Source organism: Muscardinus avellanarius (assembly GCF_963383645.1).
Source record: "Muscardinus avellanarius genome assembly, chromosome: 11".
Classification (NCBI taxonomy): Eukaryota; Metazoa; Chordata; class Mammalia; order Rodentia; family Gliridae; genus Muscardinus; species Muscardinus avellanarius.
Window position 1 is genome coordinate 3,983,627 of NC_137797.1, and position 26,913 is coordinate 4,010,539.

The 26,913-nt window shown below is 56.1% G+C and overlaps 1 protein-coding gene across 1 annotated transcript in view; it reads left to right on the forward strand.

The window, feature by feature from the left end:
* The window catches only part of CELSR1 (cadherin EGF LAG seven-pass G-type receptor 1), a gene marked incomplete at both ends in the record, with an annotated part of 153,691 nt that overhangs the window by 111,256 nt on the left and 15,522 nt on the right, over positions 1-26,913 (forward strand). The window contains 13 exons of the mRNA XM_080704752.1: positions 8,544-8,729; positions 10,557-10,670; positions 11,199-11,373; positions 11,851-11,992; positions 12,804-12,924; positions 15,551-15,734; positions 15,986-16,087; positions 16,569-16,663; positions 17,886-18,095; positions 19,572-19,755; positions 21,135-21,278; positions 24,046-24,250; positions 25,276-25,443. Of these exons, the coding sequence (XP_080560878.1) occupies positions 8,544-8,729; positions 10,557-10,670; positions 11,199-11,373; positions 11,851-11,992; positions 12,804-12,924; positions 15,551-15,734; positions 15,986-16,087; positions 16,569-16,663; positions 17,886-18,095; positions 19,572-19,755; positions 21,135-21,278; positions 24,046-24,250; positions 25,276-25,443 (2,030 nt within the window). The remainder of the gene's footprint in view (positions 1-8,543; positions 8,730-10,556; positions 10,671-11,198; positions 11,374-11,850; positions 11,993-12,803; positions 12,925-15,550; positions 15,735-15,985; positions 16,088-16,568; positions 16,664-17,885; positions 18,096-19,571; positions 19,756-21,134; positions 21,279-24,045; positions 24,251-25,275; positions 25,444-26,913) is intronic.

Sequence of the window (26,913 nt, forward strand, 5' to 3'; positions counted from 1 at the left end):
GACGCACCGGGCGGTGTGCAGCGTCCATTTAGGGAGGGGACGCACCGGGCGGTGTGCAGCGTCCATTTAGGGAGGGGACGCACCGGGCGGTGTGCAGCGTCCATTTAGGGAGGGGACGCACCGGGCGGTGTGCAGCGTCCATTTAGGGAGGGGACGCACCGGGCGGTGTGCAGCGTCCATTTAGGGAGGGGACGCACCGGGCGGTGTGCAGCGTCCATTTAGGGAGGGGACGCACCGGGCGGTGTGCAGCGTCCATTTAGGGAGGGGACGCACCGGGCGGTGTGCAGCGTCCATTTAGGGAGGGGACGCACCGGGCGGTGTGCAGCGTCCATTTAGGGAGGGGACGCACCGGGCGGTGTGCAGCGTCCATTTAGGGAGGGGACGCACCGGGCGGTGTGCAGCGTCCATTTAGGGAGGGGACGCACCGGGCGGTGTGCAGCGTCCATTTAGGGAGGGGACGCACCGGGCGGTGTGCAGCGTCCATTTAGGGAGGGGACGCACCGGGCGGTGTGCAGCGTCCATTTAGGGAGGGGACGCACCGGGCGGTGTGCAGCGTCCATTTAGGGAGGGGACGCACCGGGCGGTGTGCAGCGTCCATTTAGGGAGGGGACGCACCGGGCGGTGTGCAGCGTCCATTTAGGGAGGGGACGCACCGGGCGGTGTGCAGCGTCCATTTAGGGAGGGGACGCACCGGGCGGTGTGCAGCGTCCATTTAGGGAGGGGACGCACCGGGCGGTGTGCAGCGTCCATTTAGGGAGGGGACGCACCGGGCGGTGTGCAGCGTCCATTTAGGGAGGGGACGCACCGGGCGGTGTGCAGCGTCCATTTAGGGAGGGGACGCACCGGGCGGTGTGCAGCGTCCATTTAGGGAGGGGACGCACCGGGCGGTGTGCAGCGTCCATTTAGGGAGGGGACGCACCGGGCGGTGTGCAGCGTCCATTTAGGGAGGGGACGCACCGGGCGGTGTGCAGCGTCCATTTAGGGAGGGGACGCACCGGGCGGTGTGCAGCGTCCATTTAGGGAGGGGACGCACCGGGCGGTGTGCAGCGTCCATTTAGGGAGGGGACGCACCGGGCGGTGTGCAGCGTCCATTTAGGGAGGGGACGCACCGGGCGGTGTGCAGCGTCCATTTAGGGAGGGGACGCACCGGGCGGTGTGCAGCGTCCATTTAGGGAGGGGACGCACCGGGCGGTGTGCAGCGTCCATTTAGGGAGGGGACGCACCGGGCGGTGTGCAGCGTCCATTTAGGGAGGGGACGCACCGGGCGGTGTGCAGCGTCCATTTAGGGAGGGGACGCACCGGGCGGTGTGCAGCGTCCATTTAGGGAGGGGACGCACCGGGCGGTGTGCAGCGTCCATTTAGGGAGGGGACGCACCGGGCGGTGTGCAGCGTTCTCACGGGCTTCCTTTCCAGCCCTTTGTACCCTACAGCTGCGAGGTGGGGCCTGTGGCCACAGGGCTGGGCGGCCCCAGCTTAGTCACCCAAGATGAATTTTAGACAGAGCTCTGGATGGGGCCCCTTTTCTGGCCGGGTTAATGGGCATTCCAGGGCTGAAGGAGGAACACCAGCAGGTGGACAGCCGCCTCATATAAGCCGTAAAGCCGGCTGGCTGGTGGCAGTTCTGCAGTCTGCTGTCAGGAAGGCTGATGCACTAGGAGGTTCCAGGCCCAGGCTGTGCACCTGGAACCCAGGCATGTTCCTCCTTTTGGTCTTTACTGTTTGGTCTGAAACATTGTGTCACTGGGAAACATGATGGTCCTGTAGGGTTCTTAGCTTTGGCAGAATAGAATTTCAGCACGGCCAATCAGAGAAAAGACAGGTTTTGTTTAGGAAAGTGAGGGATTCGGGGAAAGGCGGGCCATCTCAAGAGGTGGAGAGCATCCGAGCAAGAGCGTCTTTGTGGCTTTTCAGTTCTTTTCTAGAACCTCCTTGTGCCAGTGGGTGGAGTCCCACAGCGATGCCTGGCTTTCCTCTCCGTCCTCAGGTTCTCTTTGCCTACGAGGGGTGGTGGGCGGCTGGCGTCCGGCCCTTGCCGTCCTCCTCCTGGGCCCTTTGCATCTCAAGACCTTCGTTGGGGGCCATTGTGATGAAGGGTCTGGCTCATTGAGACGTCTACCTAGGACAGAACACACCCTGTAGGATTTTTAAATTATATTTCTCTTTTCTTCCCAGTTCATCTCTTTTCAACCTATTATTTTATTTCTTCTATTCTACCTCATCAATTGGTTAAGAGTGCTTTTTGAACCCAGGGGCATTCTACCTCCAAGCTACACTCCCAGCCCTCCTTGGTCTTTTATTTGGAAACAGTCTTGCTAGGTTGCCGGGTGTCTCTAAGATGGTGAGGCTGCCCTCAAACCTGTGATCCTGCTGTTTCAGTCTTCAAGTACTGGCATTACAGGCGTGTGGTGCTGCGCCCAGCTTCCTGAACTCCTCTAACAGATGACTTTAATGCTCTTCATTCTCTTGCGTATCTCGTGTTACAAATGGTTTCCCTCACATTTTCCAAGCACTGGAGGTGCCTCACGGATAAACAGTGCCAAGCTCCTCTCGCCTGCAGACAGCGGCCACTTCTCCTCTGGCGGGCGCCTCCTCCTCTCGCCTCCTCACTGGAGGAACCCCTGCCTCTCCTGGGGTTTTGAAGTACTGCAGATGCTCTTGTGCCCAGGCAGCCGGCGCTGGGACCTTGCGTGCGGGGCAGGGGGAGGCCAGGCCCCTGGCTCGTGTCCTGTTCCGTCACCAGCAGACGGTTTCATCTGCAGCCATAGACCCGTCCCTGATCAGGGTGGAGCCTCCAGAGCCCCCGGCATCGTCCCTCGTAGGACGCCTGCTTGAGTCTCTTCTGAGGCCTGGTTCACCTTTCGCTCGGGCATCCTGTGCAGGACCTCAGCACGGCGCTCCCGTCCTGATTGGAAGGAATTCCGGAACAGGGTCCTTTCTTTCTTCTAGGCTTTCTTTCAAGTATGTCTGTGTGGGTACATGTGGGTTTCTCTGCATGTGAGTGTGTGTGTGAGTGTGTGCATGTATTCATGTGTGGGGTGTCTATGTACACGTGTGTGTGCATATCTGTGCATATCTGTGTATATGTCTCTGTATGTGCATACCTGCACGTGCGTGTCTGTGTCTGGGCACACGCCAGCCTACACGTGTGTGTGCCTGTGCTCTGTGTGAGCCTGACTGTGAGTGTGTGTGTGTACATCTCTGTGCACGTATGTGTTCATGTGGGGTATCTGTGTTCACACACATGTGCACACCCTTATGTCTCTGTGTGTGTGCACACTAGCATGTGTGTCTGTGCCTGGGTGCACATCTGTGTGCCTGTGCGTGTCTCTGGGTGTCTGTCCAGGCATGCCTGTGATGGGACCCAGGCAGGTCCTTGGCTGTGTCCACCCACGTGAGCCTGGGTCCCTTCTTCTCTCCCTGGGGCCTGGCCACGCTGGGCCCACACTGCCATCCAGGGCAGCTGGCTCCGATGTTGCAGCTCCAGGTTGAGAGTTTCCTCCTGGAACGGGCGCCGGCCCCTCCGCCGTCCCCACTGCCCTGCGTGTCCTCAGGAGTTCCATCGCCCCCGCCCTGGGATTCTTGTTCCCCATTCCCAGTCTGGAGTTTGGAGGGAGGTCGCAGGTGCTCAGTGGTGAAACGGATCTTAAGAAGTGACCGCACCCTGCTCCATCTGCACGGGAAGTCCAAGGCCAAGAGACTGGTCTACGCCCCAGGGCTCGGTCGTGAGGGGGTTCCTCAACACCCCTCCCACTGCCCCCGCAGAGGGTCCACATGGTGAGGAGGGGAAGGGGGCAACGCGGGTGCCCAGAGCCTCCCCGCTCCCGGCCAGAGGGCGGCGGGGGAGATCTGCTCGCACAGCCAACGAGGCGCCTCCTCCTGTGCCCCGCTCACGGCTCGGGTGTTTTCCAGCACAGGCCCGCTCGCTCGCCGTCTGGCAGGCTTGGCCTGTGTGTCAGGGATAATCTCAGCTGTCACCGCCTCTCCCTCATTAGCTGTAGCCTTGCGAGTTTCCCCCGCAGCCCCGAAAATCACTCGGCCCCAAACCTAGAAGCATAGCTCTGCCCTGGGGATGCATTTACTGTGTTGTTATTTTGCTGTTAGAACAAATTAAATTGGCTGCTTGCAGGCCAGGGGGGCAATTGGAGCTTGTGAGTTCTCTTTTGGCGGTGGATTCTGTAGGAAAAAAGTACGCCCTAGCAGGAGCCGCTCAGACACCCTGTTGATGGGGTGATTACGTGTGGGCACCTCATCCAGAAATGAAGGGTTTTTAGCCGGGTGTGGCGGTTCACGCCTGTAATCCCAGTACTTGGGAGGCTAAGATTGCCAGGAGAATCGCAGGTTTGAGGCCAGCCTCAACAACTTAGTGAGACCCTGTTTCAAAATAAAATAGAGCTGTGGGTGAAACTCAGAAGTATAATGCTCTGGAGTTCACACCTTAATAAAAAAAAAAAGAGGTGGGAGGGGTTGCCAGAGATGGCCACAAGCCCCTTTGCAGAAGGCTGCATGGCCTTGGGGGGATCCTGCAGACCCCAGCAAGCACCCTGAAGGCCCCCGGCACAGTCCCCAGGTCTGGTGTAACCTTTTGGGTGTTCTTGCTTGCCCGTCCCGCCCCGTGGCATCGTCCCTCAGCCCAAACAATTTGGGTAATTGCTCTCAGGCGCCCCAAATCCACCCGCATTGTGAAGTAGGATCACCCGGCCATTGTCGAGTGCCCCTCCTAAGCCCAGCGGCAGCCTAAGGGGGGAGGCAGCTGCAACCTGGGCCTCGTTGATTCCGCAGATAGCGACGTGTCTGTCACCATAACCTCGCTTTTATTGCAGACCTGCTTTCTTTGGAGTCTCCGTGAAGAATGGCCAGGGACACTTCTGTAGAACAAAAGGAAATAAGTGTAGAAAGGTGAAAAGTTATCTTTTGAATCCAACTATCAGTGGAGACCAACAATCAGAATACAGTTCTAGCCGGGCGTGGTGGGCACGCTTGTCATCCCCGCGCTTGGGAGGCGGAGACAGGAGGATCGCGCAGGTTTGAAGCCAGCCGCGCTGGATTAAGAGACCCTGTTTCCAAATAAAAAAGTATAAAATAGGTCTGGGAGTGTAGCCCAGAGGTAGAAGGGTGTCCAGGAACCCTAGTACCACAAATCAATAAATAATTAATAAATAAATAAATAACAAATACAGTACTAGCCAGGTGTGGTGGCACACGCTTGTAATCCCAGCATTTGGGAGGCTGAGACAGGAGGATCCTGGTTCTCCAACACCCTCATCTACTTAGCAAGGCCCTCTGCAACTCAGTGAGACCTTGTTTCAAAGTAAAGAATAAAAAAAAAAAATAGGGCTGGGGGTGTAGCTTGGAGGTTCAGTGCCCCTGGGTTTCATCCCCAGTTCTGAAAAAAATATATATAGTACTAATTATATTACCTTTATATTTCCATTGAGAGTTATTTTCTCATTTTTCTATCATGAATTCACCTAAGACCTGTGGGCCATTTCTGAGTTAGCAAGCATGGGGAATTTTCTAGCAAATCACTTTGGTATTGTTTCTAGCATAACTGCAGCCCAGGGAACTTACGCTGTATGATTTCACACCTTTGAAATATGTCTACACTTGCTTTGCAGCCCAGAACGAGTCGGTTTTGTGAATGTTCCCTGTGTACTTGAAAAGAATGTGTGGTCTCTTGTCGTTAGGCAGAGAATTCTCTATGATTAAGAATGGGAAGTTTACTAACTGTGGGGCTCAAATATCCTCTGCCATTCCTAGCTTTTTGTCTGTTTCTCCCAATTACTAAAACAAGTGAGTTAAAAATCTCCCACTTTGAAGCTGGGCGTGGTGGCACATGCTTGTAATCCCAGTGTTTGGGAGGCAGAGACGGGAGGATTGCAGGTTCATGGCCAGCCTCGGCTACTTGGGCCCTCTGCAACCTAGCCCGTTTCAAAATAAAGAATAAAAAATAGAGCTGGGGCTGTAGCTTGGAGGTAGAATGCCCCTGGGTTCCACCCCCAGCACCACAAAAAGAAACCCTCCAATTTTGTAGATTTTTGGATTTCTGTATTCTTTTAGAAATCTGTTGATGTTTGCTTTTAGGATTTTGAAGTTCCATTATTAGGCACATTCAAATTTAGAATTAGTTTTATCTTCCTGGCAAATTGGCTCTGTTGTGACCATGAGAGCCCCCCTTATCTTTAGTAACGATGATGCCTTGAGGTCTGCTCGTCTCATTTTGACACCAGGATGCCAGCTTGCTTTTGGTGGCCATTTCTCGGCCTGTCTTCTATCCTTTTTTATATCCATATATTTCAGGTGTGCCTCTTTTAAGCAGTATGTTAACAGCTACGTTGTTTTGGGGTCCTCGTCATCAAACCCAGAGCTTTCTCCCTCTGAGCTCTACCTCTCGCTCATGTGAAAGTCTTAGTTGTTGTTTCAGCTAGCTTGCCGAGAGCCTAGCTAAGTTGCTTGAACCTGTGATCCTCTTGTCTTAGCCTCTCAAGTGTTGTGCTTGTAGGCATTTACCAACACAACGTGCTTGTCTGTGTTTTCATCTTCATCTGCCTCCAACTTCCAGTTATCTCTAGTTATGACTATCTTCAGTTAGTAACAATCCTGTTTTCTGAATTTTCTGAAATTTATTCATTTTTATTTTGCCCTTTTTTCAGTACTAGGGATGGAACCCATTTGCATTCTACCTCCAAGCTATACCCCTGCCCTATTTTTTAGCCTTTTATTTTTATTTCTTGTGTGTGTGTGTGTGTGTGTGTGTGTGTGTGTGTGTGTGTGTGTTACTGGAGGTGGAACCCAGGGGCTTTCTATCTCCGGGCTATACTCCCACACCTATTATATATTTTATTCGGAAACAGGTTCTCACTAAGTTGCTAAGAGCCTCACTAAGTAGCTGAGGCTGGCTTTGAACTTGTGCGATCCTTCCTCCTGTCTCTGCCTCCCAAGCGCTGGGATTATAAGCGTGTGCTAACCACGCCCGGCTAGTCTTTTATTTTATTTTTTATTTATTTAGTTGTTTTTTTTTTTTTTTTGGTGGTATTGGGGTTCCTGGAAGCCCTTCTACCTCCGGGCTACACTCCCAGACCTATTTTATATTTTTGAAACAGGGACTCTTACGCTAGCGCGGCTGGCTTCGAACCTGCGCGATCCTCCTGTCTCCGCCTCCCAAGCACGTGGATTACAAGCGTGCGCCACCACGCCTGGCCTTAGTCTTTTATTTTTGAAACAGAGTCTCACTGAGTTGTGAAGAGCCTCCCTAAGTAGCTGAGGTTACCCACAAACCGCGATCCTTCAGTCTCAGCCTCCCAAATGCTGGGATTACAAGCGTGCGCCCCATGCCCGGCATCTGACATGTATTTGCACACAGTAGGGCTGGGGGTGATCTCAGCAGTGGAGCGCTCACCCAGCACATACACCTCAGGTTCATCCCCAGCACCGTCACAACCCCAACCAAACAAACAAAATGGTAGCTTGGCTTTCCATGCATGAAATGTAGCAAAGCCAGAAACAAGAGCCGAACAGTCATCTGACCGGTTCTTGGAAAGTTCTGCAGCCGCCATTGCTGTTTCGAAGCCTGGGCCCGGTGCTTCTTGTCGGGCCCCCTTCTGACTCCTCCCTCTCCCCCTTGCATCTCGTGGCTTTGATGTCCACTGCCTTGTCTCTCTGTTTTGCCCTTGATCACCTTACAGTGACTGCCGGACCTCGTGCTGAGAGTCTAGAGAGCTAGAGAGCACGGGACACGAGGACGGGGGTGTCATATCAGACCGAGGCGAACCAGCTGGGCGCCCGTTCCTGCCAGAGATTCCACCTGTTTCCAGTTTGCGCGTAGCATTTAGCCATTTTTAGGGTCCAACCTGAAGCCAAAGGACTGAGGATGCTTGTCCACCCGTCCACCTTGGCAGGCCCTGGACTCATTTCTAGCCCTGTGAACCTGGAGAGCCCTGCTCAGCTTTCCAGACTCAACCGTGTCTTCCAGAATCACCTGGCAACCCAGGGGAGGCTAACACTAAGCTCTTCTCCCTGGCCCGGGCCACACAACTCTCTGTCCTCAAGTCCCTCCGGCGCTGCAGACAGACGCCATCTGCTCGTCCACTTTCCTGGGTGTTCTCAGGAGGAGGGTTGGCCCAAGCTACCTCATCCTCTGGGTACAAATATGAGCTCAGTGTTGCCCTGGCTTCTTAACTGTAAAACACGGTCACCGGCGAGTAGATGCTGGCAGTCATTTTTCTTACATAACATTAAACATGGTGGACTGCATCTCAACAAGCTGGCACTTGGCTTATTTTTTTTCCTTTGGTACTGGGGATGGAACCCAGGGGCATTCTACCTCTGAGGTGGCCCCGAATATGCGATCCTCTTGTCTCGGCCTCCCGAGTTTTGGAATTAGAGACATGCACCGCCACGCCCGGCCGCCTCATTTCTAAGCTCATCCCTGATCCAGTACCATGTCATAAGCCTGCTTGCGCGGCTTCATTATAAGAACTTGCAAAGAGTTTTCCGTTTTGCCATCGATGCGCTAACTGGTCACCGTGACTCTCCCTGCCCCGCAGATCCTGAACAACTCCGTCCAGTTCGAGGTGGCCCACGGCTCCTCAGACGTGGCATCCATGCGGCTGTCCCGGGCCCGCGTGGCCGATGGAGAGTGGCACCACCTGCTGATAGAGCTAAAGAGTGCCAAGGAGGGCAAAGACATCAAGTACCTGGCGGTCATGACCTTGGACTACGGCATGGACCAGGTGAGTGGGCACCTGCGCTCTCTGGAACAGACCCCCATCGTCAGGCCCTAAAACACAGTGCCCCTCGGTGCACCAGGGCTGGCAGAGACCTTGTAGGCTTAGGGAAGCGCTTTCTGGGCCCCCAAGTTTGGGTTTCACAGTCCACATCTTGCTGAGGTCACGGGCATCTGACCTCCCTGCCGTCCAGGTCGCCAGCTCCTGCAGTTGGGAAGTGGGTGTTTCCAGTGACCCACACCTGGAGTCCCAGTACTTGGGAGGCTGAGACAATGAGACAAGAGGATCATAGGTTTGAGGTCAGCCTTGGCAATTTAATGAGACCCTGTTTCAAAATAAAAAGGGTTTCCGGGCGTAGTGGCGCACACTTGTAATCCCCACGCTTGGGAGACAGAGACAGGAGGATCGCACAGGTTCGAAGCCAGCCGCGCTGGGTTAAGAGACCCTGTTTCCAAATTTTAAAAAATAAAATAGGTCTGGAAGTGTAGCCCCAAGGTAGAAGGGTGTCCAAGAACCGCAGAACCACCAAAAAATAAAAACAAACAAACAAACAAATAAATAAATAAATAAATAAAAGGGTTGCTGGGCGTGGTGGCATATGTCTGTAACCCCAATACTTGGGAGGCTTAGACAGGAGGATCGTAGGTTTGCGGCCAGCCCCAGCTACTTAGTGAGGCCCTCTACAACTTAGACCCTGTTTCAAAATAAAAAATAAGAAATGGAGCTGGGTGTGGTGGCGCATGCTTGTAATCCCAGATTCGGGAGGTGGAGACTGGAGGATCGTGGTTCACGGACAGCCTCAGCTACTTAGGGAGGCCCTTCACAACTCAGTGAGACCCTGTTTCAAAAATAAAAAGGACTAAAAAATAGGGCTGGGGGTGTAGCTCAGAGGTACAATGTCCCTGGGTTCTATCCCTAGTACTGCAAAAAAAAAAAAAAAAAAAAAAGAATAAAACATTGGGCTGGGGGTGTATCTCGGAGGTAGAACACCCCTGGGTTCAATTTCCAGTTCAGCAAATAAATAAGTAAATAAATAAATAAGTAGCGGGGAGGTATAGCTCAGAAGTAAGTCCAATCCTTAGTCCTCCCCCAAAAAAAGAAAAACAACATGCCCTGTTGGCAGACAGTGAGGGAAGGAGAATGAGTGGGTGCCCGGTCCCAGCAGGGCTGGGGACACCGGGCAGCTGCACCTGCCAGCCCACTGGACCCCACTCTACCGCACTGTGCTTCCACAGTCCACAGCTGGGTAACTGGCCCTTTGCAAGATGCCAGCACACTACGGAACCACTCGTGGTTCCTAAGGGCCCTCGCAGCCTTGGCTCATCTTATACCACATCCGAGACGATCCAGCCGCCACGTGCCGGTGCTCACCTTCCTGGGACTGGGAGCAGGCTGAGGCTTCCTCAGGTTCCCACAGTGCTGGCTGGTGCCGCGTCCCCCTCTGCCTGGCTGACCACACTCACCCACATACTGTGGCTCGATTAGTGGGGTCCCAGGATAGGGGTGGCAGGTGACCCGTGTCCCACACTGACCGCCTCAGTCACTCGCCCAGCACACACTGCCCGAGAACGCCCAGTGTGCCAGCCTTCTCTGTGGAGGCCACGTGTCCTCAGGCCCTGGGGAGTTTGTTGAAACGACCACGCTTTAGCTGTTAGGCACCTTCCTACCAGCAGGAAGATCTACCCAGAACAGTGGCCGTGAATCCCCGAGCTTCCACTCTCCACACAGAATGAGGTGCAGGATGGTGGTCGTAGCCCCAGAAAGCCCCTTGGCATAGAATAGGGTGCAGTTCTTGGCCGCCAAAAGCCCCCCCACACACACCTCTTTGCACAGAACACCGTACAGATCGGCAACCAGCTTCCCGGGTTGAAGCTGAGGAGCATCGTCCTCGGGGGCATCTCTGAAGACAAAGTGTCCGTGCACCGTGGTTTCCGGGGCTGCATGCAGGTAGGCTGGGCTTGGAACCTCCACCCCGTGCTGGGTGGCTCAGGGCTGCCAGAGGCGCAGCTGGTTAGTTTTCAGGCAATTAGTAATCTGTCTCACAGGCGTCCCGACCTTAGTAACTCCGACCCCCGCCTAGATCCACCTCCTCTGCGGCTCCCTGCTCTGTCAGGGTTCCAGAGCCCCCATGTGGTCCAGTCCTGTAGTTTATCCACATGGTCTCTGTGCTTGTCCCCTGAGCAAGGGCTCCAGGAGCCATGGAGGCCGCTGTTTATAGAGAAGCTTCGCCACGCCCCGCAGCAGGGGACTGCCCTCCCCAAGCAATCTGGTGTAGTAGGTCTCTAAACCCATTGCCCAGGACTCTGGCCGCCCAGGCTGCTGGGAGGAGGAGAGCTGCCCCACCAGCTCAGCTCAGCACCTGGCTTCTCAAGAGACCAGAGAGAATCTGGGGCTCCCTTAGCCCCCATTTACCATTGGGGTTCCTCCAGCCCCAATGCTCTGGGGCTGAGTCCAGCTACCCCTGTTTTGACGTAGGGAGTAAGAATGGGGGAGACGTCCACCAACATCGCCACGCTGGACATGAACGAGGCGCTCAAGGTCAGGGTGAAGGACGGCTGTGACGTGGAGGACCCGTGCTCCTCTAGCCCCTGCCCTCCGCACAGCCGCTGCCGCGACAGCTGGGACGGCTACTCCTGCGTCTGCGACAAAGGTGGGGCCCCTCGTTCCTGGGGCACCCGGGGCTAAGCCGGGGCTCAGCTCCCCTGAGACCTCTGCAGATCTGTGGAGCCCTGAGGTGTCTGTCAGCGTGCCCGCTCTTTGTAAGACCCATCCCCGAGTCTCTTCTTTGGGGTGCAGGGAATGTTACCACTTTATCCTCTCAACGCACCCTGAGATTAACAAAAGAATTAGTGGAAAGCACAGCTATTTGAAATGGGGCGTGCACGTGTCACCTCTGGCTTTGAGGGGTGCCAGAGTCATTGGGTACCTGTTTCCCGTGTGTCCTGGGGTGTCCCCAGGTGGGCTGGCTAGACAGCCCCCGTGTTTCCAGGTCTGGCCCGCTGCATGTTGGGTGTTTTCTGTGACGTAGGGGCACCCTCTCTGGTACCCCTCCTTGAGGAGGAAAAGTGTCATTGTGGGGTGCTGGCAGGTTGGGGAACCCTAACCTCACCCTAACCCTGTCCCCTAGGGTACTTCGGGAGGAAGTGTGTGGACGCATGCCACCTGAACCCCTGCAAGCACGTGGCGGCGTGTGTGCGCTCCCCCAGCTCCCCGCGGGGCTATGCCTGCGAGTGCGGGCCCGGCCACTACGGGCCGTACTGCGAGCACAGGTAGGCGCCCCGTCCCCCTCACAGGCCGCCCAGGGCCTCCCCTCCTGCGCCGCGCCTCTCAGTCATTTGACCCAGCGGTAAGCACCATTCTGCCTAACGAGGGCATCTTTGATCTGTGTTCACATTTGACGTAAACGGAGTCAGAATCCAGCTGAGCATCTCAACCCACCCGTGGACCGTGTTTCTACCCCAGAAACACACATGATTCACATGGGCAGGGTCCCTGTGCCCGGGGACGTGGGTCCTGTGACAGCCAGGAAGACCGTGTCGTTTATGGATTGCTTCCTCCGTATGAGGTTTTCTGACCTGTCCCCGGGTTCTGGTGGAGTTAGGCTGGAAAGCGGCGTGTCCTCTGGGCCTCTGTGGGGCCGACTGCACAGTATATGGAGTGTGGCGCACAGGCGTGTGGTCCTGGCTGGTCAGCCGCCTGCCCCGGGGTGGGGGCGCCTGGCTCGTCACAAGCCCACACCGGCCCCTCTGGAGTGGTGCCGTCATGCCTCGTTGTCCTGGGTGCTGAGGACTGTCATGGCCCAGGGGCCCGTAGGTGCCAGCCCCAGCTGAGCAGAGCCTCTTGCTCTGTGCTTGTCGACCCCGCCCAGCTCGCAGTGTTCCTGCAGAGCCCGTCCTTGGGCTCCTGATCCCACGAGAAGACGCTCACCACACACCTCTCTCCGGGTGTAGTAAGACTTGGCCCGGGAAAACTTGGAGGAGATACCCTGGGAAACAGCCAGCTCCCTGCTTCCTGGCCGGGACAGGAGGCCTGGCCCACAAATGGTTTCACAAGCTTTCTGCCGTCTCATTTTCCTAACAGAATTGACCTTCCGTGCCCCCGCGGTTGGTGGGGGAACCCCGTCTGCGGCCCCTGTCACTGCGCTGTCAGCCAAGGCTTCGACCCCGACTGTAACAAGACCAACGGCCAGTGTCAGTGCAAGGTGAGGCCGCCCCGGGGACCAGGCCACCTCCTCCACCCCGGCCCAGGCCCAGGCCCAGGGAGACACCACGCCACGCGCTGTGCACACGCCTCCATAGAAAAAAGCGTGCATCTACACACATACCGCACGCTCACGCATACAAAGACCCGTGCCTGTCCCATTTCACACATGTGTACTTATTCACACACTAACACCTGCATATGCAATACACCCTTACCCACACGTGTACCTGCCTCATGTACAGATGTGGTGGGTGTATGTGCCATCCTGGTCTTGACCACTTGGTGCTCAAGGATGACAGAAATTTTAAAAATTTTTTAAAAATATCCAGGGCTGGGGTGTAGCTCGGTAGCGGAGTGCCGACCAAGCACTGCAGGGCCCTGGGTTGCATCCTGAGTACCACACATGCACACACACACACACACACACACACACACACACACAATAAAATAGCGCCCCTTGGGCCTACCCCATCTCGGTGTCTAGTCCTGATTCAGCAGCGCGGAGCACCCAGTCCCAATCTCGGCTTTGCCCCCGGGTTCTCAGTCTGAGTTAAAGGAGCGCCAGTTCCCCAGCCTCGGGCTGTCGCGGACCTTCAGCGTCCTGTTGTTGGTGACTGCCACTGAGCTGCCCGTGGCGTGACCCCGAGCGCCGGGTCTGGGTACCGGCAGCTGCTCAGTTTGGACGCCAACAGGGCCGGCAGGTGACACCCTTCCCAACCCAGGGAGGGAAGATGGAAGATGGTCCCTGGGGCTCCCTGCCGTGCTTCCCCATAACCTCAGTCTGTCCCAAGTGCTCCATGGCTGTTCCAACAAGGTGACAGGTCTTGTTTCCTGGAAAGCTCGAGTGGAGATCATGGCTGCCAAGGATGGGGTCAGGCCGCCCTGGGCACCGGGGTGACAGGCAGCCTTCGCGGTGGCCTGGGACGAGGGACATGGGCAGACACGGTGTTTGAAACATATGTACCTTCAATTTTTTTTTTCATCAAAAGCTATAGAACGTAAAAGAAAGAGTGGCTCCAGTGGCGCAGTCGTCAGTGCTTGGCACTTTAATAAAGTACAAGAAAGAACTGCAGAGATGACAGTCACCTGCCTCGGCCCCAGGGGTGGAGCACAGGTGTCTTGTCCTACAGCTTCTCATGAGGCTACACCTCCTCTGTTGGGAAGTTTACTTTGCCACGCTGCACAGCCTCGGGTGCAGGGAGCTGCCCATCACCACCCAGCCCCGCTCTAGAGGGCGCCTGGGCGCCTGGGGCTGAGTGACCAGCCATGGTGAAGTGGCCGGTACACAGAGAGCTAGACGTGAGCCCAGGACTCTGCAAACCCAAAGCCCTTGACCGTTCCCCGCCCGCTGCCTGCTGGACACATTGGTCACTTAGAGCATGTCACAATTGTTATCATCATTATTATTTTTTGTGTGGTACTGGGGATGGAACCCAGGGGCCTTCTACCTCCGGGCTATACTCCCAGACCTATTTTATACTTTATTTGGAAACAGGGTCTCACTGAGTTGCTGAAAGCCTCACTAAGTAGCTGAGGCTGGCTTCAAACCTGTGCGATCCTCCTGTCTCAGCCTCCCAAGAGCTGGGATTACAAGTGTGCGCCACCACGCCCGCCCCTATTATTATTATTATTATTATTATTATTATTATTATTATTATTAATAGTGAAGAATGAACCCAGGGCATTCCACCTCCAAGCTTTACCCCAGCAATTTTTATTTATTTATATTTATTTATTTATTGTTTATTTACTTATTTTGCGGGTCTAGGGATGGAAACCAGGGACATTCGACCTCCAAGCTACACCTCCTGCCCCAATTATTTATTTATTTATTTTATTTATTTATTTATTTATGGTGGTAGTGGGGGTGGAACCCAGTGACTTTCTACCTCAAGGCTATATTCCCAGACCTATTTTATATTTTATTTGGAAACAGGGTCTCACAAAGTTGCTGAGAGCCTCACTCAGTAGCTGAGGCTGGCTTCAAACCTGTGCGATCCTCCTGTCTCAGCCTCCCAAGAGCGGGGATTACAAGCGTGCGCCATCATCCCCAGCTATTCTTTATTTTTGAAATAGGGTCTCACTGTGTTGCAAGGGGCCTCACTAAGTAGTGGAGGCTGTCCATGAATCATAATCCTCCGGCCTCCGCCTCCCAAATTCTGGGATTGCAAGCATGTGCCACCACGCCTGGGTCTATTTTTTACTTTGAAACAGGGTTGCTGAGTTGCTGAGGCTAGCCTCAAACCTGCCATCTTCCTGTCTCAGCCTCCCAAGCACTGGGATTACAGGCGTGCACCACTACCTTTACAACGAGCACAAGCCCATCCTGACATATTAACCTCCATTTGAATCTCTGATTCTCTTTAAACCAAATATGACGGTGCCCGGGATGAGGATTGGAAAAGAAACGGGAAGGGGCTCTGTTTGGGAGACGCTCTTGGCTCTGGCACCGGGAGGCCCTGGGAGGCAGCCCACGCTGATGGAGGGCACAGGCAGAGGACAGCAGCAGAGGCCTGGTAGTCGAGGTGGTGGTCTCTGAGTGGTGGTCCCTGGCCTGTGCACTGAGGGGACCGGGGGCCTCTCCAGCCTGGTGAGTCTTGTCTGCATGGGTCTGGCTTTCTCAGGAGAATTATTATAAGCCCCCAGCCCAGGACGCCTGCCTGCCCTGCGACTGCTTCCCCCACGGCTCCCACAGCCGCGCCTGCGACATGGACACCGGGCAGTGTGCCTGCAAGCCCGGCGTCATCGGCCGCCAGTGCAACCGCTGCGACAACCCCTTTGCCGAGGTCACCACGCTTGGCTGTGAAGGTCCGGGTTGCCCTCGACCCTTTCCAGTCAGATTGCGGGGACGGGCTGCTGGCCGGAGTATGCCGTGGCGGGGCTGCACGCCCCTGGCCATGGGGGCTCTGGCGGCCTCGGGCTGCGTTCTCTTTCTGGAAGCCTGGCCTTTGAGGAGGAACGTGGGTCAGAGCTGGCGGGCAGGTGCGGGTGTGGTTCTTGGCTGGAGGGAGGAGGGCACAGGCACTCCAGGCCTAACGGCCTCTTCCTCCATCCCCCAGTGATCTACAACGGCTGTCCCAGGGCGTTCGAGGCCGGCATCTGGTGGCCGCAGACCAAGTTCGGACAGCCGGCTGCTGTGCCTTGCCCCAAGGGATCTGTGGGTAAGTGCCCTGGCCGCTGGCATCCCTGGGTAGGAAGCCAGCCCGAGGCAGGCTAACAGCTCCAGGTAACAGAACACTCAGAATGGTTTGTGTTGAAAAAAAATATTTTTAGGCAAAGTGTTGGGGAGAAATATGTCAACTGCGTCCTTAATGGCAAACAATAAAACAGCTGCTGGGCATACTGAGAACATCGGTGGCATCGTGTGTGACCCCGCTGTCCGGCTCGACCTGGGAGGTGGGGGTGGCAGTCGCTGGCGCTCGGCACGTGACTCTGCTGGTTTCTTTCCTCACCGGCTTGCCCGGGTGTTCATTCCCATTTGCTGGGTGAGGTATCAGCCATTGTGCACGTGACACCGGCTTGGAAGAAGTAGGTCGGCGTCATGGCAGTGTCATGGCGGACCCGCGCCTCGCTGCTGGGGCTGGAGTTCATCCCGGTTGCGGCGCTAAACGCGTTGCCTAACACCCCGTTCTCATCCCCTAGGGAACGCGGTTCGGCACTGCAGCGGGGAGAAGGGCTGGCTGCCCCCAGAGCTCTTCAACTGTACCACCGGCTCCTTCGTGGACCTCAAAGTCATGGTAGGCCGGGACCTCAGGAGCAGGTTCAGGGTGTGTGTATGTGTGTGAGAGAGTGTGTGTGTGTGTGTGTGTGTGAGAGTGTGTGTGGGGGGCACATTTGGTGTCAGGCAGGGTTCTGGGGAGGGAGAGGTCATGGAGGCCCGGTGAGCTCACTTAGGCAGGCGTGCAGGCCTCAGGTGTGGCCAGGTCTGTCACGTGACTCAGCCGTGCGGGGGCCTGTGAGGTGGTCACCCCAGTGCCCGGCTCTGCGCTTGGGACCCAGCTCTGTTTTGGGTTGTGAAATGCAAAATCCCTGGGTTTATTACTCATCCCGTAACCTGTCCTCTTCTTTTTTCTGTGTGTGTGTGTGTGTGTGTGTGTGTGTGTGTACTGAAGATTGAACCCTGGGGTGTTTCTACCTCTAAGCTATACCCCCAACCCTTTTTTTTTCATTTTATATCTTTTTTTTGGGGGGGGGAGAGTCTGGGGATGGAACCCAGGGGCATTCAACCTCCAAACTATACCTCCTGCCCTATTTTTTATTCTTTATTTGAAACAGGGTCTCACTAAGTTGTGGAGGGTCCCGCTAAGTAGCCAAGGCTATCTGCGAACTTCGATCCTCCCATCTCAGCCTTCCGAATGCTGGGATTACAAGTATGCACCACCACGCCTGGCTTTATTTTTCATTTTAAAACAGTCTTGATAACTTGCTGAGGGCCTAAGTTGCTGAGTTTGGCCTCAGACCTGCATTCCTCCTGTTTCAGCCTCCTACGTACTGAGAACACAGGCGTGTGCCACCACGCCCACTTACCTTGCCTCTTGTTATTATTTCGTTCTTTGGCCACCTTGGCGTGACGTCTTCTCCAAGTGTTCTTAGGTCCTCCATTTTCCTGATGCCACAGTTAGCAGTCCAGGGTCATTCCAAGCTTCGGGACTTTTTTTTCCTTCTTTTTTGCAGTACAGGGGGTGGAACCCTGGGCATTCTACCTCCAAGCGACACCTCCAGCCCTATTTTTTATTCTTTATTTTGAAACAGGGTCTCACTGAGTTGCGGAGGGCCTCACTAAGTAGCGGAGGCTGTCCGTATACCGCGACCTTCCAAGCGTGCGCCACCACGCCCAGCTTCAAGTTCCTTTCTGATAAGGAAATTTCCACCAGAAAGTCCCGAATTTTTGAATAACAGGAAGGACTGGAGTCAGCCAGAGTGGGTTCGCCGATGGCGTTACTGCTTCCCCCTTTTCAGAACGAGAAGCTGAGCCGCAACGAGACGCGGATGGACGGGGACAGGTCCCTGCGGCTGGTGAAGGCCCTGCGGAACGCCACGCGGCACGGCGGCACACTCTTCGGCAACGACGTGCGCACGGCCTACCAGTTGCTAGCCCAGGTCCTGCAGCACGAGAGCCGGCAGCAGGGCTTCGACCTGGCGGCCACCCGTGAAGCCACCTTCCACGAGGTAGGAGGAGAGGCCGGGTCTGAGGCGTTGGGTATCATCCGGGTAGCACTTCATTCCCAAGTGCGAGGTGGGCCCCGGTGGCTGGCTGCACTGTGGTGTTGGGGAGCGCCCTGAGGGCAGGTGCAGACCCCGGCCGTGGCAGCAGCACCGACCACTGGCGGCCAGGGCCACTCAGAGCACAGCGTCCTGTGTGGTTTACGTGACTTCGGAGCATTCTCCCCACACTGTGGTACCGTTATCCACTCATTTCACAGAAAAGGAAGCTGAGGCCCAGAGAGCTAGGGGCTCCTCTGAGGGCACAGCTTAGAAGTGGCGGGCCCAGGATGCTCCAGTCGCCCGCAAGGGCCTTCTCTGGCATTTTTGTTTAAGCGATTGCCTTGAGTAAGCAGAGCTTGGAGTACTTGGTGAGCTGTGCTCCTTTGTTCTGACATCTGTGAACTGCTGTGGCGTCCCCTCTCCAGGCTTTTGAGCCTCCAGGGGCCCCGTCCACTCAGAGCACCTGGACGGAGGTGAGGCCTCCTGGCCTTGGGCCACTGGAATTGGTTCTCCTTCCTTCCTTCCTTCCTTCCTTCCTTCCTTCCTTCCTTCCTTCCTTCCTTCCTTTCTTCCTTTTTTTTTTTTTTTTTTTTTTTTGGTGGCACTGGGGATGGAACCCAGGGGTATTCTACCTCTGAGCTACACCCCCAGCCCTATTTTTTATTCTTTACTTTGAAACAGAATCTTACTGAGTTGCAGAGGGCCTCACTAAGTAGCTGAGGCTGTCCAAGAACTGCGATCCTCCTGTCTCTGCCTCCCAAATGCTGGGATTGCAAGCTAACAAGTGTGTGCCACCATGCCCGGCCTTTTTTTTTTTTTTTTTAATACGGAAAACTGCCCCCAGGGGCATTCTATCTCTGAGCTATACCCAAATCCTTTTTATTTCAAAACAGGTTTCACTAAGTTGCTGAGGCTGGCCTTGGACCTGAGAGCCTCTCGTCTCAGTTTCCCAAGTACTAGGAACACAGGCAGGTGCCACAGCACCCAGCTTGCTCTCCATTTTTGATTCTTTGCAAATAAGTTTTCTCTCCCCCTTGGATTCTGAGCCAGCCCTGGGCATAGCCCATGACCTGTGACGTGCCGCTCGTGGGTTTCTGTAAGCCCCACCATGCATGGACACGGTGTTACCAAGTAACCAGCCGCACGTGTTCCACCCCGCTGAGCGTGTGCCCATCCTGGCAGAGCCTAACCTTTGGGGCTGGGGTTTTGAAGCACCAGGGCTCGTTACTGTGTGTCTCACCTGGCACCTCAGGCGGCGCACACCGTGAAACCCAGCAGGGCGCCCTCCTGCCAGTCCCCAGCCTCTGAGGCTTGGCCATCCCCCATTACTGCCCCCGACTCTGACCCACCTTGGTCCTGGCGTGCTGACAGCCTTCTGGAAGGTAGTCTGCTTCTTCCGCGCGGCTGAGCCTCCTGAGCGTTGTCCATCTGTCTGACCAGGATGTTGTCCACGCGGGCAGTGCCCTCCTGGCCCCGGCCACCAGGGCCTCGTGGGAGCAGATCCAGCGGAGTGAGGCCGGGGCGGCACAGCTGCTGAGGCGCTTCGAGGCCTACTTCAGCACCGTGGCGCGCAACCTGCGGAGGACGTACCTGAGGCCCTTTGTCATCGTCACCGACAACATGAGTAAGACCTGCGCGCTAGCCGGGCGTGTGCGCACGCTTGTAATCCCAGCATTTGGGAGGCTGAGACCGGAGGATTATGGTTTACGGTCAGCCTCAGCTACTTAGCGAGGCCCTCTGCAACTTAGACGCTTTTTTAAAAAAGGCTAAAAATATAGGGCTGGGGGTGTAGCTCAGGTACAATGCCCCTGGATTCCATGCCTAGTACAGCAAAAAAAAAAAGAGCTGTAAGCCAGTGTGGAGCAGGAGCTGGCCACTGGGTGTGCAGGCCTGGGTACTCACCCAAAAGCCACAGGCGGGGCCGTGGCCCAGCTCAGCCTTTGGCTGCTGTCTCCCAGGTTGTTGGGGGGGGGGGAGCTGGCCAGCCATTGTGGGTCTTTGCATGCTCTGCCGGGGGCCAACATAGGAGCTGTTGGGGAGAGGTGTTACTCTGTGGCCTTCGGGCCTGTGGACACCCAGGTATAAGGCTCCCGTGGGCAGCGCGGGCCCTGGCTGGAGTGGGTAGAGCAGAGCCGTCCAGGCCCACTGCAGAAGAGAGCAGAGGCAGGGCACAGGGAGACAGGCACAGGCTTTCCCATCTTCCTGGGCTGGGACCGGAGCATCCACAGCACCAATACTATGGGCCACGTCGCCCAAGGCCAGGACATGCCCTGTGGGTGGGGCTGGCGGCTTAACAGGTCGGGCTTCTTCAGGTAGAGTAATAGTGGAATCAGGATGGTCTAAGCCGTTCCTACCCCAAGCCCGGCCACCCCAGTGGAGGGCTCCTTGAACCAGGGCGAGGTCGGCGGCCATTGACCCTCAGCGCCACTTACACCCTGCACACATTCCAGGCATCTCACTGGCCCTTGCTCCTGCAGGTGGCCGAGGGGGGCCAACCTGGGGGAGCGCTGACCTGGGCAGGTCACCTGGGGGTGTCCCCGGTACTTGTAGGTGTGACCCGGCCTCACTGTCATCAGACCCCTCAGCACGGGGGTGGCCAATGTCGGCTGAGGGATGGCCTGGCAGCTTCAGGGGTATCCCTGCGCCTGCCCGGGCTCTGTCTCTGCCCCCTAGGAGGGCTGGAGGGAGATGACGGGTCCCTGGGGTGGGGCTGGGGGCGCTGCATGACGCCTGCAGCCCCGCCTGGCCCTCGGCCCTCCCCCGTGGAGACGTGAATGAGACGCTTCGCCGGTGTCGCCCTCGTGTCAGATGGCCGCCTTCCCACGCCTCCGCTGGCAGGTTGCCTGTGACTCCACAGGTTTAAAAGTTACACGAAGGGAGAAGTTGCTTTTCTCCTAGAGATGGTCCGTCAGTGTTGAAAGGACAGCTGTGGTCACTGGGAAGGCGGCGCGGGTTCCAGAAGGCTCTGGGAGCCGCGTATGATTAAAGGACTGTTCCCCGCAGTTCTTGCAGTTGACGTCTTCGACAAGTTCAACTTCACCGGCGCCAGGGTGCCGCGCTTCCAGGACATTCAGGACGAGTTCCCGAGGGAGTTGGAGTCCTCCGTGTCCTTCCCAGCCGACGTCTTCAAACCACCCGAGAAAAGAGGTAAAACTGTCTAGAAACCTATTGTCTTGGGGCTCTCCTGCCTTTCCTCGAGGGAGGTGGCCTGCTGAGAGGCCCCCGGAAGGGAGCAGGGAGCAGAAGGCCTCCTGAGGCCCGGCAGGTCCCCCGTGGTCAGCACTGAACATCAGGCATGGCCGGCCTGCCGGTCATGCAGCTGGATTCTTACTCGGGTCCTGTGATTTGTGTTACGGTGGACGAGACAGCGTTGGGAACTCTGTGTGAGCTAGGTTACTCTCACGTGCAGGGAAAGGCCTGGGCCTGTGTGTAGATAGGATTTCAGAAGCCTTCCCAAAATCCAGAGCGCCACCTACATGCAGACCCAGGTCCCAGGATCCTGGTTTAGCAGATGAGATGGGTTGGAGTTATCCTGGAAGTTCTTCACAGACCCACACCGGCACCCAAACCTCAAATAAAGGCCACATGAGCCGGGTGCAGCAGCACATACTGTGATCCCAGTACCTGGAGGCTGAGACAGGAGGATCGCAGGTTTGAGGCTACCCTCAGCAATTTTATTTCAAAATAAAAAATAGAAGGTGGGGCATGGTGGCACACACTTGTAATCCCAGCATTTGGGAGGCTGAGACAGGAGGATCACGGTTCGCAAACAGCCTCAGCTACTTAGTGAGGCCCTTTGCCACTCAGTGAGACCTTGTTTCAAAAATAAAAGAATAAAAATAGGTCTGGAGCGGGCGTGGTGGCGCACGCTTGTAATCCCCACGCTTGGGAGGCAGAGACAGGAGGATCGCGCAGGTTCGAAGCCAGCCACGCTGGCTTAAGAGACCCTGTTTCCAAAGATAAAAAAGTATAAAAAATAGGTCTGGGAGTGTAGCCCAGAGGTAGAAGGGTTTCCAGGAACCCCAGTACCACCAAAAAAAAAAAAAAAAAAAGGGCTGGAGGTGTAGCTTGGAGGTAGAAGGCCCCTGGGTTCCATTCCAGCACCACAAAAATGAATGAATGAATGAATGAATGAATGAATGAATGAGATAGAGGTGTAGCTTGGAGGTAGAGTGCCCCCTGGAATCAATTCCCAGTACAAAGAAAAGGTATGCATTGAGTCTGGAGCAGCAGTACATGCCTGTAACCCCAGCACTTGGGAGACTGAGACAGGAAGATCTGGGCCAACCTGGGTTATTTAGGGAGGCCTTGTTTCAAAATAAAAAATAGAAAAGGCTGGGGGTATAGCTCAGAGACTGAGCAGCCGCGGGTTCCACCCCCAGTACCACACACTCACAGATAGACTTGAAGAGCTGAGCTCTCCATTTAGACCACAGAAAGTTTGAAATGTGTTCTGCAACTAATTTCATCGGTCAGTTCAAGTGTCTTAAAAAACTGAGTACCTGCCTCTGAGGTAGGACCACACTTGATACTGACCTCATCTTCCAAACGATTTCAGATCCATTCGTATCTCCCCTGATGTGTTTTATGTTTATCCGTGGCTATTAACAGCGATGATTATGTGAATGTGCGTGTATACAGGTGTGTGTTCCTGTGTACATGGGTACCTGATTCTCCTCATGTGCATGTATGTGTGCATATCCCTTAGACACGGGCTCTGTCTCTGTGACCTGTCATGGATCCGCTCCCACGGTGGCCTCTGGTCACCCCTGTCCGTGGGTTCTGAGCCCCAAGCATGAAGGTAGGAGCCACTGATGCTGAGGGGCACTCAATACTTGCTTCCCCTCCTAGGGACGGCCACACGCCCGACTCCCCAGCCCTGTGGGGGTGTGGCACTTTATCCAGGGGTCCACCCAGCGCACAGGGGGACCCTCCCGCCACCCCCTGACCTAGGAAACAGTCCCCCCTTTCCCCATGCGGGCAGCTTCCCGTCCCCTTCCCGCCTACCCAGCCCAGGAGCTGAAAGGTCAGGTTTGAGCCTGGGTCTCCAGCACCTCCTGGCAGTGCTCTGGCCAGTGGTACGATATCGTAAGCACGTGCGCCCCAAGTATGTACTTACTCACGAGGTCCTCACATCTCCTCTTACAACTGAAAACTCGGCCATGATTCACTTGAGATCAGAGTATGGAACTCAGACCCCATGGACTGTCGCCCGTCTCCTCCTACAGCTCTCCAGCCAGGCCCTGCGTGGGACATGAGATGCATATAGAATAAAAAGTTACCACCTTTACCTTCTTAACATCCAGTCCAGTGGTGTTTGAGGGCATTCACGCTGGCCTGCGCGCTGTCTCCAGGACGCCGGTCATCTTGCAAGTCCATAGCTAAGCCCAGTTAGATGCCAAGCCCTCCAGCCCTGCCCCGGGCACCACCACTCCCCCTGAGCGCTACTGCTCCGGCTCCCTCGTGTGAGTGGGACCACAGTGGCTGGCATTTTGCGACAGGCTTATTTCACGGAGCAGAAAGGCCTCCAGGTTCACCCACGTGTGGCACGCACGCGTCAGGTGTCCTTCCTTTTCAAGGCGGAATGGTCCTCCCTGGTTGGACGGACCACATCGCGTGTCCATCCTGTTGACGGACACTTGGGTTGCTTCCACTTTGGGCTGTTATGAGTTGTGCTATGAACGGGGTAAGCAAATCTCTTCGAGATCCTGTTTTCAGCTCTTTTGAATATGTGGCAAGAGCGGACCCTCTGGACTATCACGCAATTCTGTGTGTTTAGTGTTTTGGGGACCACCATTGCTGCTTCCCATTGGACATCTGCTGGGTTTAAGTAGCACTTACTTGAGTAGGAGGTGTCCCGATGGGAATGCAGTGCTCGTGGCTCGAGTCCTCACACCCTGTGCTTGCGTTACAGAAAGCCCTGTGATGAGGCCCACCAGCCGGAAGGCCACCCCGCAAACCATGCATCCAGGCCCTGCAGTGGAGAGGCAGGACCCGGTCAGCAGGCGAAGGAGGCACCCGGATGACCCCAGCCAGTTCGCTGTTGCCCTGGTTGTCATTTACAGGACCCTGGGCCAGCTCCTACCTGAGCACTATGACCCTGATCGCCGCAGCCTCCGGTAAGGCTTGATGAGGACCGCTTCTGCACGAAATCCTGGGCCCTTCTGCCTTTTATTTATATTTTGATACTGGGAATTGAGCCCAGGGGCATTCTAATTCCAAAGTACATCCCAGCCTTGTTTTATTTTCTGTTTGGAAATAGGGTCTCATTATGTTGCTGAGGCTGGCTTCGAACTTGCGATCCTCCTTGTCTCAGCGTCCCAAGTACTGGAATTATAGGCCTGTGCCACCACACCTGTCACACCCTCTGTCTTTATTTATTTTTTTTTTTATTATTTTGCGGAACTGGGGATTGAACCCAGGGGCGTTCTATCCTACCCCTAAGCTACACCCTCAGACCTATTTTTTATTCTTAATTTCGAAACAAGGTCTCACTAAGTTGGGAGGGCCTCGCTAAGTAGCTGAGGCTGGCTGCAAACCTGCAACCCTCCTGTCTCAGCCTCCTAAGTACTGGGATTTTAAGCCTGTGCTACCAAGCCCGGCTCACCCTCTGTCTTTATGAAACACCATAACCCTGGCCGAGGACAGAGACCCTGCACTGTGGTGTCACTTGGACAGAGATCTGGGCTGGCCAGGTGGTGCCCTGGGATACCACGCACCAGCGGGCTCAGGTAGGCTCACCTGGGCGCAGTGCCCCGATGCAGTGTGCTCCAGCCTGGCCTCCGTGGGCTCAGCCTCAGGCCGTCATGGCCCCTGTGAGTGCCTCTACCCGCTGTGGCCCAGCACCAAAGCCGCTCAGCCAGTACTGGCTGGAAAACATGACTGTTGTCCCAGGGCTTCCGAGCCCCGACAGGCCACACGCTGAGCTCCTGCCCCGCAACCCAAAAGCGTTTTCCTGATGCTTTTTTAGTTTCTGAAGCCCCCCTTGGCCCAGAGGTGACCCGTCTCCAAGTGCTCCGAGGATGCAGAGGCCAAGCCCTGGCCCGTGCTCAGGGGCAGAGACTCGGTTGCCCGTCGGATCCCTGTGCCTGTGGGTGGGACGCGGGTGTAACGAAGGCCACCTGACAGCCTGTGCCCCTCGCAGGCTGCCTAACCGGCCTGTCATCAACACGCCGGTGGTGAGCGCCGTGGTGTACAGCGAGGGGGCTCCGCTCCCACGCCCCCTGGAGAGGCCCATCCTGGTGGAGTTTGCCCTGCTGGAAACCGAGGAGCGAACCAAGCCTGTCTGCGTGTTCTGGAACCACTCCCTTGAGTAAGTGTGACCAGAGCGGGGGGTTGCCGTTTTGCAGCAGCCCTGCGGGTCTCGGCAAGGGCCTTGGCGAGGCCCAAAGCTCTGCTGGCGGGACTGGTGTTCCTGGGCTGTGGTCTCCCCTCCAGCCCCTGTGACAGGGACAGGAGGCTTCTCCTCCTGCCCTGCCTCTGGAGCCAGCCAGAGCCTCCCGCACATGTGTGCACATGTGCACGGAACCATGTACTCAGGCGCAGAGACATATATGCCAGGACACCGAGGCATGGACAGAGACGCGAGACGTGCGCGCAGAGACAGACATGAACACAGAAAAACAGACATGTACGCTGACAGACACGCACATGTGCACACTGGGAGACATGCATCCGTGCACACCCCCAGGGGTCCCTCGAGGAAGCCGACATTAGAGCCAGCCGGGTATTGGCTGGCTGACATTAGAGCCAGCCAGGCAAGGGCTGGTCACTAACACAGAGACAGGACTCAGCAGCTGGCCGAGGACCCTTCCCTGAGAGTGCGAACTTCCAAACGGGTCCCGGACCTCAGCCTTGCTGCGTGCTAAGGAGAGGCTCTTGTGTGGCTTGTGAGGGCGCGGGCCGTGCTTTCTGCCTGTCGCACGGAGCCTGGCTTGGAGGCAGCGCCGCGCTGGTGTGGCAGCTCTCTTCGGCCCTCCCGCAGGGCCCTCGCTTTCTCTCTGCTTGTCTTCAGTTTCGCTGTCTCCGGGTAGAAGGACCCGGAGGGATGGGGCATGTGCGGGGACGGTCCTCATCATCAGGCTTGGCACAGTTTTAAACCTAAAACATGGCTGCTGCACCCAGGCTGGGGAGAGCCAAGGACAGGGCCTCGCCACCTGTGTCCAGACCACAGCCAACCTCTGCTCCTTGCTTGAGACAGGACCTGAATGCTGCCTTGTAGAGAGTTCCTATGCCCCTCGCATGGTGGCTTCTGTGGATTTAGTGGACGGCCACCACGTGGGGGCCGTGCTGGGTGCCAGGTGCCGGCCTGCCGGGCGAGCAGGCTCGTTACGGGGGCGTGCGTTCCGCTGGGCAGGAGCCCGCGGCTTGCTTCTCTGCTCTGTGCTTAACACCTAGTTAATGAGCAACCAGCCCAGTGTCTGCGGTATAATAAACACTCGGCTTACAAAGGAGAGAGTGAGGAGCCCCTTTCAAGACGGTGCTGGCGTCTGCCGTGTGGCCCGGCGGCGATGGGGCTCGGCAGGCTGTCCTTGGTCACTTGTTTGTATCCAACAATTAGCTGGCAACCCCGCTTTAAGTCACCCCTATTATTCCCAGATCTGAGCGCTCTGTGCAAGCGTATTAACCAGCACATCCCATTTTACAGACAAGTAAACCGAGGATCAGAGAGGTTCCGCGACTTTCCCAGAGCCGGGAAGGCAGGCTCTCGTAACAGCTCGCTATTTGGGGCTTCCCATCAGTGAGGCAGGGCTAAATAATGGGGCCCTGGCTTCCCGACAGC